The 11,732-nt window shown below is 35.5% G+C and overlaps 1 protein-coding gene across 1 annotated transcript; it reads left to right on the top strand.

The window, feature by feature from the left end:
* Positions 1-275: 275 nt before the first annotated feature.
* Positions 276-3,241, top strand: LOC110616752 (NADPH-dependent aldo-keto reductase, chloroplastic). Its single transcript, XM_021759233.1, has 5 exons — positions 276-439; positions 824-999; positions 1,601-1,844; positions 2,421-2,600; positions 2,714-3,241. Exons 1-5 carry the CDS (start codon positions 320-322, stop codon positions 2,939-2,941), a joined length of 948 nt encoding a protein of 315 aa, XP_021614925.1. The 5' UTR covers positions 276-319; the 3' UTR covers positions 2,942-3,241.
* Positions 3,242-11,732: the final 8,491 nt, after the last annotated feature.

Raw genomic sequence — 11,732 nt, 5'->3', positions numbered from 1 at the left:
AAGACACCTCCTTTTACCTGCCTTGAGATGATAGACCGGCCTAATTGATAAAATCCCAAGAGACATAGAGGATCCTATTCTTTGATATGTACCTCTTCCTTCAATAATTATAATTAATATTTATCCTTTGACACACACTTCTTTCATTAAACTCCCATAATTATTATAGTAATATCTTCACAAAACCACTAGACAAAGTTGACTTGAGCTGTGCATATATATTTATATATATAGGAGGGGCATGCAAAGCTATGCTCATCTTATTGTGGGTTTTATAATCTATAGAGAAAAGAGAAACACATAGAGACAGAGAGAGATCATGAGGAGCCACCAGGTTCGTTTGAATTGTGGGATTACCATGCCAGTCCTTGGATTAGGCACTTACTCCTTCCAAAATGATAGAGATACAACAGAACTTGCCTCCCATATGGCACTTAAGGTATATTTTTCATACCTGTTTTATCTCTTATTTTATCTCTTTCTAATATATATTTACATATATATACAACGCAAGTTTTTTTCTTTTGTTTTATGGGGTCTGGATTAAGGTTATTTGATTAAAACAACATCTCTAAGGGTATAGAATAGCTAGACTAGCAACAACTTTCATATACGTCATATGGATTCTACAATTTCTATGTTGGTTTGCCATCTAAACCTATTTCAATACCTAGTAAAGTATAATGCAGCTAGTAGAGACTGCATATATACTACATGCCCGCTTCCTTGAGTTCATTAATGCTGATCATAGTTCTTGAGTTACCTACTTACTATACATCATTGTTTTTTCTGTATGAAAATATAAACGTGGTATCCCCTGCAGATGGGTTACAGGCTTTTCGACACTGCAAAAATATATGGTTCAGAGCCAGCCCTAGGCAAGGCTTTAACGGAGGCAATTTTTAATCAAACAGTGAACAGGGAGGATATTTTCGTTACATCTAAACTATGGGGGAGCGATCACCATGATCCAGTTTCAGCTCTCAGACAAACTCTTAAGTAAGCGTCTTCGTGCTAATTCATTGTTCATTAGTTAAAGTTGATTAGTTTCTCTTAATGATCAGTAAATGCAAAGCTTCAGCTTACAGTACCCCTTGATGTATATTTTTGGATATATGTTGTCAAGTACACTTCAGTACTCACGGAAAGATTCCCAATTTTTGTTAAAATATAGTGTTGAGAATATAACCAAATCTTTTTCATATGATTGCTAATGCTATGGCTTTAGGTGCATGTGGGTGTGTAGCAATTTTTGGCTTTAAAACCACGATTTTGTATTTGCTTTGATCTAATAGATCTCCCATTTTGCACCTCCAGCCTAGCTACTCAAGATATTAAAATCAAAATTCTGCACACAACTTTTGATGAAGATGTGTATGATTAAATCTAGCTAATTAAAATAATAAAATAAATCTCAATATACATAAGAATGTGTCTGCCAAAGTAATATTTTAAATAATATGATTAAATATATATTACAAGATGTATGTTTCTCCCAAGTATTGTGACCTGGGGAAGGGAGGATGATCTTGAAAATATTCCAATAATATCTTCTTAGGTTGTAGAAAGATAAAGTTGTGGTGGTTTTTGTGGGATATAGGAACTTGGGGATGGAGTATCTGGACATGTATCTGGTGCACTGGCCAGTGAAGCTGAAGCCTTGGGTTTGTTATCCTGTGCCCCACGAAGAAGACTTCGAGAAATTAGACCTCGAATCCACATGGGCTGGAATGGAGAGATGCTTGGATTTGGGGTTGTGTAGATGCATTGGTGTCAGCAATTTCTCCACCACCAAGATCGTACGGCTTTTGGATTTTGCTTCGGTACCTCCAGCTGTCAATCAGGTACTCTCCCATTTTAAGCATATTAAAATTAGCTAACAGATTAACGTGTGAATTTATTACATAGATAATGCTCAGTTTCGATACAAACAATAATGCTAATCAAGCCAATTTTAATATGGATTAAAAAAAGGCTTGTAAATTAGTTTGAAGAGACGAGTGGCAACCAGTTATATATTAAACAGTCTTGTAATAATTGCAGTTATATCCAAAAAAAAAATTTGCTACGTGTCATTTTCAGGTTCCCATCGAAGCCATTAGAAGTCAAATGTCTTGTAAAAAATAATGATAATAGAAAATAATTAGAATAAAATAAAAATAATAAGAACAGAGTCAACAGAAAGCCCAGGATCAAGCCTTGTATTCCTGTTTCAACTCTGCATAGAATATAGAAATATCTTTCAGGCAGGAGAGTTTTACGTGGTCGTGAATTCTAATTATAATAATCTTAGAAGACTACAAGTTCAATGTATGAGATTGAAATAAAACAAATCATATTTGTATAGTAAAAGCATAAAGATCTTTCGATAAATGGAAAAGAAAAATGATTAAATTGGAGGGTAATGGTAATTGGTGCAGGTAGAAATGCATCCCATGTGGAGACAGGCCAAGCTCCGAGGGGTCTGTGCGGATTATAAGATCCATGTAAGCGCTTATTCACCACTTGGGGCGCCGGGAAATTTATGGGGAACGACGGCTGTGGTTGAAAACCCAGTCATAAAATCCATTGCTCTCAAACATCAAGCAACTCCAGCTCAGGTAAAGACTAAAGATAGATCACATTTTTTTGTATCATCGACTTGGTCAGTTAAGCTTTGAATCTTTTAACTAGTAGGCAATGTTAGAGCCTGAATCTCAAGGAAATTTCGTAGGTTGCTTTGAAGTGGGGATTATCTAAAGGGGCCAGCATGATTGTGAAGAGCTTCAATCAGAACAGGTTGAAGGAGAACATGGAGGCGTTGGATCTCAAATTGGACGATCAAGATTTTGTCGACATTGACAAATTGGAGGAGAAGAAGATAATGAGAGGAGATGTCTATGTTAACGAGACAACAAGTCCATACAAGACGATTGAAGATCTTTGGGACGATGAAATTTAATGGACCTATGATGTTCTTGTATCTATTTAGCTATTTCACATTGTCGATACCAAGGATCCGTCTGTATATTCTCATCTTCTTGTTGCCGCTTTCTTCTCATATCCTATCACATCAGAATGGCAAATTAAGCTGGTAAAATGATTTTTTCTTTTAGAGGTTGCATTTTTTATGCAATCACTTGTGCAATGGTCTCAAAACGCATTCTGCAAAGCTGGGGCCATTAATATCTCATGCAAGTTTGAGAAAATTGTGAATTAAAAGAAAATTTGTAATCTCGGAATAAATTTTTATTGAATACTATAAGGTGATTCATATACAAGTTAGCTGGTAATCAAAAGTTTTCCCCCAGTGAAATAATTGCTAACAACCTAACAGATAAAAAAAATTAGAAACGTTGTGTTCCATTAGTTGCCCGATTACTCCCATTTCAGGTGATGAATCAATGAAGGGTAGTGGAATGGGCGGCTCTGAAGAAGAAAAAGATGGTGAAGAGGATAGCTTGAAAGGAAAAGTATTCTTATAAAAGATAACATCTCTGAAAATATGAACATGGTGAGTTCTAAGATCATAGAATTTATATGCTTTATGGCCTAAGGCATAGCCAATGAACAAACACTTACTTGCTCGTGGATTAAACTTATCCTATATGGGGCTTTGTATTGCTCATATAGCACAAGCACCCAAATACTCTCAAGATACTATAATCTAGAGACTTGTTAAATAATACTTCAAGTGGAGTTTTCAAACTAAGTACTTGTATAGGGAGTCTATTTATTAAATATATGGCAGTCAATACACACTCTTCTCAAAATATTTTGGGCAAATTTGTTTGAAACATCAAGACTCTGGCTACTTGTAATAAATATTGATGTTTTCTCTCTGCAACTTCATTTTGTTGTAGGTTGTATACACATGATTTTTTATGAACAATAACCTTCCTTTGCAGAGATAAGAATGAAGAGTTTAAAACTTCAGTACCATTGCCTGTCCCACTCGTTTAATTAACAGAAGATTGTAAGATTTTCAGTCATGGTAAAAAAAGTGGTGAAAGGAAGAAAAACCATAGTTTTATTAGTTAGGAGATATGTCCAAGTAGATCTACTATAATCATCTATAATTATCAGAAAGTAGTGAGCACTATTAACATATGTCTAACAACAGTTCAAGAACTCTAGTAGTGTGGTAATGGAGCTTTTAAGGAAATATAGCCTTTATTGTTTAGAAAAGGAACATATATCACACTGTGACGAATTTAACAACCTGTTGTTTATTGAAGAAATATGAGATAATTTATTTTTAGACACATGGCCTAGCTTAAGGTGTCATAACTCTTTAGTAACTTCTAATGACCGCCAGACTTCACGTGTCCCAGGAGGAGACCGGGCCCATAAAGGCAGTATTGGTCCAAAACACATAAGCCTCTCTAACAGACCGGTTCAATACCTTCAGCCCTGATCCAGACCCGCGGAGCTGACCGGATCACTCACAAGCTCAGGATCATCAGGAAGAAGTTCAGCCTAATGACGTGACATGAGGAAGGACAGCAGGCCCAATCACCTCGTAGCCCTACCCACACATGCGCCGAAGAGAATTAAATGGTCATTTGACATGGAGAGGGCGTTTGACGCTCCTGTACGTACGGACCTGCATGACAGAGGCAGGTAGCACTATACCAGAGAAGCTGTTAGGCATCACTAGCTGTTAGATATATGCTTTAGAAACAGAGGAAAAGATGTTAAGAGAAAATTTATGAATGCTAATATATTATTGATGCAAGATTACAAAGAAATATATAGGCATACAAAATAACAGAATCTTAACAAAATAAACAAAAAAATTATGCATATCAGATATGATTGATAGCATATTTGATTATTCCTAGAAAATAGCAACTGAATAACAAATCATGATCTAATCTTCAAATAGCCTTCAAATCAGTTCTTAAGTCAACATTCAACACTCCTCCTTGAGTTAAGAGCAGCAAAGGCCAAGCCTCTCTCTTAAATACTCAAATCTAGCCTTGGAAAGGGATTTAGTCAAAATATCAGCATTCTGAAACTCTGAATTGCAGTGCACCAAACTTACTTCACCATTCTTTTGAACTTCCCTAAGAAAATACAACTTAATCTTGAAGTGCTTGGTTTTTCTATGAAATACTGGATTATTTGCTATCGAAATTGCAGCCTGGTTGTCAACATAAACTTCTGTGCTTCTTTTTTCTTCCATAGATAAGTCAGTTAACAATTTCCTTATCCATAAAGCTTGATTTACTGCCAAAGTAGCTGCAACGTATTCTGCTTCAGCTGTGGATTGAGCTATCACATCTTGCTTCTTGGAGCACCAGGAGAATACACCAGAACCAAAGCTAAAATAATAACCTGAAGTGCTTTTCATGTCATCCAAGCAACCCAATCGCTATCGAAAAAACCATGGAAATTAAAATTCTGGACTTGACTGAACTTAATACCATAGTTTACTGTGCCTTTAATATATCTAATTATGCGTTTTGCTGCTTGAAAATGAATCTCACTAGCATAATGCATGTATCTTGATAGCAAACTTACAGCATGCATGATGTCGGGTCGGGTTGCAGTTAAATACATTAGACAACCTATTAAACTCCTGTACAACACCTCATCTACCTTTTTAGCTCCATCTTCTTTGCAAAATTTCTCCTTTAGATTCATTGGAGTTGTGGTTGACTTGCAATCCTCCATCTTGAACTTTTTTAGAATCTCCTTGGCATATTTTTGTTGGCAAATAAAAACTTCATTTTCTTTTTGAAGCACCTCAATTCCAAGAAAATATGACATTTCTCCAAGATCTGTCATTTCAAACACCTCCATAATCTCTGCTTTGAATTGACCTATCAATCTTCCATTGTTACCTGTTATTAATAGATCATCAACATACAAAGATATTATAAGTATATCTGTTTCTGTTTTCTTAACATATAGAGTGAATTCACTCAAGCTTTTCTCAAAGCTTAAGCTTAGAAGATGAGAATCAATACGGCTGTACCAAGCCCTAAGGGCTTGCTTCAAGCCATATAAGGCTTTTCTCAAACGGTATACTTTATCTTCATCTCCATTAACCAAAAAACCTTCGGGCTGCTCCACAAAAATTTCTTCTTCTAAGTAACCATTTAGAAAGGCTGACTTTACATCAAGTTGATGAACTTTCCATCCCTTTTGTGCAACTATAGCCAATAGCATTCTGATTGTATCAAGACGGGTCACAGGAGCGAAAGTTTCTGAGAAATCAACTCCAAACATCTGAGCATAGCCTTTGACCACCAGTCTTGCTTTATGTTTGTTGATAGATCCATCGGAATTCAGCTTTGTCCGATATGCCCATTTTACTCCAATGGCCTTCTTATGAGTTGGCCTGTCTACAAGCTCCCATGTGTCACTTTTCTCAATCATTCTTAGCTCCTCCTCCATTGCTGAAACCCATTTTTTGTCTAAAACAGCATCCGCAAATTTTTCTGGTTCCATGATAGCCACATTGCACCTGTGATAAATGTCTTCAAGTGATCTTGTGCCCCTTACTGGTTCATCATCAATAGCATCATCATGATTTTCAATGTTCTTTGGAATTTCATTTTTTTCAGTATCATTCCAATTCCATTTTTCGTCTTCCAGAAATCTCACATCTCTGCTGGTTATGACTTTATCTGCTTGGGGTAGATAAACTCTGTAGGCTTTTGATGTATTGCTATAGCCTACAAAGATTCCTGCTTCTGCCTTTCTATCAAGCTTATCTCTTTTCACCTGAGGCACATAAGAAAAACACAGGCATCCAAATATTTTTAAATTTAACAAAAACGGTTTATAACCAAACCAAGCCTCAAAAGGAGTTTTATTCTTCAAAGCTTTAGTGGAAAGCCTATTGAGTAAAAATACTGCAGTACTTGCAGCTTCTGCCCAAAATTTATTCGGTAATTCCATCTCATGCAGCAAGCATCTTGTCATCTCCATTATCACTCTATTCTTTCTTTCGCTTACTTCGTTTTGTTGCGGAGTGTATGGTGCTGTCAATTGGTGTTCAATTCCTGCTTCTTTACAAAAATTGTTGAATTTGTCATATGTGTATTTTGTGCCGTTATCGAATCTTATGACATGTAATTCACATCCACTTTGATTTTCAACCCATGTTTTGAACTCCCAAAAAATACCAGCAACATCAGATTTGGATTTTAAAAAATATATCCAACAGAATCTTGTACAATCATCAATGAATGTAATATAATACTTACTACCATTCAAGGATGATATTTTAAGTGAACCTCCAACATCTGTATGTATAAGTTCCAACTTCTGAGTTGCTCTCCATTCTGTTCTTTTTGGAAAAGGCAATCTGGTCTGTTTTCCATATTGACAGGCTGTACACATCGGCAAATCTTTCTCCAAATCTGGTAAACCTCTCACCATTTGAGTTTTCTTCATGAAGAGTACGACATTATGATGAAAGTGCCCCAATCTTTTATGCCAAAGCATCGTATTGCTGTCTCTTTGTGCAACAAAGGTTTGTTCTTGTTCCAACATGTCAAGAACAAAACTTTTACCTTTCATTTTGATCCTAAACACATCTCTTCCTTCAGGATCAATAATTGTGCAGCATTTTTTTCTAAAAAACACTTCATAATCTTTTTCTAGCAGCTGCCCAACACTCAACAAGTTTCGATCAATATCCGGTACAAATAAAACTTCAGAAATGAGTTTCTGACCTGATAGGCTTTCTATGGACACGGTTACTTTGCCTCTTGCAGCAATACACACCATTTCCAATTTTGACTTTGGTGATGATGCTTGTGTCAAGCTTCTTAAATAACTCCCGATCATATGTCATATGATTTGTGCAGCCGCTGTCTATAAACCATCCTTCAGAGTTGTCTGTAGCAACACATGACGCTACAAATAAGTGCTCCTCTTGATTTTCATCAACGACAGCCTTAGCCTCAACCTCATCTTGTAGTTTGCCCTTGCATACTCTTTCAATATGTCCTAACTGACCACATTTATTGCATTAGACATTTGATCTCCACCAACACCTTTGTTGAGGGTGATTTGTTTTTTTACAGTGAGGACATGGTGGATAATTTTTGGTATTTCTTGTCCTCTGTGTCAGTTTCTCATCTCCAGTTCGAGAATGCGCTTGATAAGCACCTTCTACAGATACTTCATTCCTCATAAGCCTCCTTTGCTCCAAAGCCTGTAAAGGATTTAAAAGTTCTGCCAAGGTAATACTCGACAGATCTTTAGAATTCTCCAAAGATGAGATTGTTGCTTCATATTTCTCAGGTAATGTAACTAGGATTTTCTGAATAATTCATTCGTCAGGAAAATCCTTGCCAAAAAGTCTCACTTTATTGGCAATATCGAGCAGTCTGTCGGCGTACTCCTTTGCCGTTTCTGATTCTTTCATCCTTTGCGTTTCAAATTCACGAATTAAATTCACGAATTAAATTCATGACTTGCATATTATCTAACCTTTCATTTCCTCGATACTCCTTTTCAAGATATTTCCATATTTCTGCAGCAGACTTCTTTTGCATAATTCTATTGAGAATCGAGGGCGAAACAGCGGAAAACAGGCAATTCATGGCTTTAGCTTTTCTTGTCACCTTCTCTTTATGAATCTTGATTTGAGTCATTGTTGGGTTATTTCCAAGTGGTGGAACATCATAATCTTCTTCTACAGCCTCCCATAGATCATAAGCTTTGAGGTAAGTGTCCATCCTAACAGCCCAAGCTTTGTAATTAACACCAACCCGTGAGATGGAGGGAGAATCCAGTTTTGGTGCAATTACTCCATCAAATATTGGTGGAGTAATTGCACCAAAACTGGACTCTCCCTCCATCTCACGGGTTGGTGTTTGGGTTTGATTTTGGTTCACTCAATCTCACAGGTCCTGTAAGATAAGAGCTCTGATACTACTTTGTTAGATATATGCTTTAGAAACAGAGGAAAAGATGTTAAGAGAAAATTTATGAAGGCTAATATATTATTGATGCAAAATTATAGAGAAATATATAGGCATACAAAATAACAGAATCTCAACAAAATAAACAAAAAAATTATGCATATCAGATATGATTGATAGCATATTTGATTATTCCTAGAAAATAGCAACTGAATAACAAATCATGATCTAATCTTCAAACAGCCTTCAAATCAGTTCTTAAGTCAACATTCAACACTAGCAGATAAAAGGGAAAGAATAAAAGGAGATGAGCACCCTCCTCTCCAGCCAAGCTTACTAAACTACTGTGAACTCTATCCTCTGGATCTCAGAACATTAACTTCAATGCTCGCAGATGCAAATGAAGTATAGGCTTTATTGTCAGTTATTTCATCCAAGCAAACGAAGAAGTCTTTATCAAGAATATATAGAACACTGTACATTTTACCAACATCAATCACTTTTCTACTCCAAAGTCCTGTAAACTGCATTTGGTAGCATCAAACAGGACAGATATATGAGAATGGGAAGCCAATTTTCTTACTAGGAGCAAATTATGATGGAAGGTAGGAATATGAAGAACGTCTTTCAATGTCAATATGGAGGACAAAGTAACACTGCTAATATGCGAAATTTATTATCGTGATCCATCAGGCAATAGTATAAATTACATATGAGAGCCATTAGAATATTCACAAAACAAGGATAAATTGTTGCACATGTTACTAGAAGCTCTAGTATCAACTATCCATTTTGTGAAATTTGAAGTATGTGAAGTAACATATATAACTGCAAATTTAGAGAATTCTGCAGTATCTAGACTTTTGCCTTTCGTGTACTTTGAGAGCTCTTGTTGTAAAATAGAAGCTAAGCTAGCAGACAAGTCAGAGGAGTTAACAACATTGGAATTAACTTCTTGAGGAATTTCAGGTATTGTATCCACAACATAGGTCTGGTTCTGAGTGTTAGTATCAAACTTCTTTTGCTTATATTTTTTAAACCATTCAGGGCAGCCATTCAATTTAAAACAGATATCCTTCACTTGACTTGGAGCTTTATAGTATTCACAGAACCTATCCTCTTTCTTCCTATAGAGTTGGGGTTGGGGTTGGGCTGGCAGCCCGCCATGGACCTTGTATTAGGCCACTTCTGGCAGGCTCCATTTGATATTATGAAGAAGTTTGCTTTGCTTTTTACAGAAGTATTATTTTAAATGCTGAAAAAAAAATATAGATATAGTTTAATTGTTTTAGAATTTCTATGATTAGAATATATTTTAAATTAATTTTTTTTCTCAGATTCAATATCAAATAATCTACAAATTTGAATCACAATTAGTTATTATAAATTTAATCTGATATATAAAATGAATGAAACCAATTAGTTAATTAATGTTTACTGTAGATATATGTGTAATCGTAATTTATTTTTAAAAAGGAATTAATTAGATTAATTGAAAGGCAAATCTAAAACTGGACATGGTTGTAGATGCCAAAAAGATTTGCAGCCTACAAATGAAAACCTGAAAGTGAGATTCAAATCCCAAGCATTGCTGCTTGATACTTGTCGCATATATAAGCTCAGATATAATAGATATGAGCAAGTGTTGACTCAAACATTAGCTGGGGCCAATGGTTGAGATATCATGATAAAGATCCTGCTGCGTAAAATAATATTACTCAAAGCATGACTTGTCTCGTAAAAAACACTAGGGACAGAAGAGAAGAGGCTCAAGATTCTAAGTGGACCACCATAAAAACAAAATTGAAATCATCAAAGAAAAACACATAGAGGTGAGATATGCCTAAGATTGTTGGAACATGAGATGATCCCAACTTCACATGTCAGGATTTTCAGATTCCAGATACTTCAACAGTTGTGGCGGTGTACTTAAAAAAAATACAATCCTGTAATGATTTTTGGGATGTTTCTGGTTTGCTTTAGCTTCAATTGAAAAATCCTTTTTCACTGATTCTTATTTTCTATGTTTACACAGATTTTAATACGTTCAATGTAGCATGAATAATTTCCAGCACAAGACATAATTAATAAATGGGATAAGAATGTAGGATGAGATAATGTCATGCATAAATATACATAGCTCTATCTAAATTCAAATTATTGCTTGGAATTGAATGCCACCTCTCGACTAATGAATTGCACATCTCATTGGGCCAGTGGATTTTCCCCCTCTGAATCTTCGGACGGCAAAAAAAAAAGCCGACCAAATCCTGTTAACAATATTCATGCATCAATGACAAGAAAAGACAGGTATTTGATGCCTACCCATTTGACAAATTTGGGAAAGTCAACCCACAGAAAAAATTAAAAGAGGTGGAGTTATGACATACAAGTAATTCTGACTTAATTATTATTCTTTTAAAAAAAAATGGCTTGACTTGTCTTCATGTCAAAATCACAAAATTGTTTAAGTGGAAAGTCATTAAATAAATAAGCATGAAGATGATGGAGGCATTATTAAGTATTAATTATATGTATTAAATAGAAATCTAATGAAATGGTAACGCGTAAGAAAAATCCCTTTTGGGAAAGTTTTAAAGACACCCTTGTACTTGCCTTGAGATGATAGACAGGCCCAATTGATAAAATCCCAAAAGACATGGAGGATCCTATTCTGTGATATGTGTACCTCTTTCTTCAATAATTATAATTAATCTTTACCCTTTAGCACATACTTCTTTCATTAAACTCCCGTAATTGTTATAATAATATCTTCGCAAAACCATTAGACAAAGTTGACTTGAGCTGTGCATATATATAGGAGGGGCATGCAAAGCTATGCTCATCATATTGTGGGTTCTATAA

The sequence above is a fragment of the Manihot esculenta genome, chromosome 6 (assembly GCF_001659605.2).
Source record: "Manihot esculenta cultivar AM560-2 chromosome 6, M.esculenta_v8, whole genome shotgun sequence".
NCBI lineage: Eukaryota > Viridiplantae > Streptophyta > Magnoliopsida > Malpighiales > Euphorbiaceae > Manihot > Manihot esculenta.
This window is presented reverse-complemented; position numbering and strand designations above follow the sequence as displayed.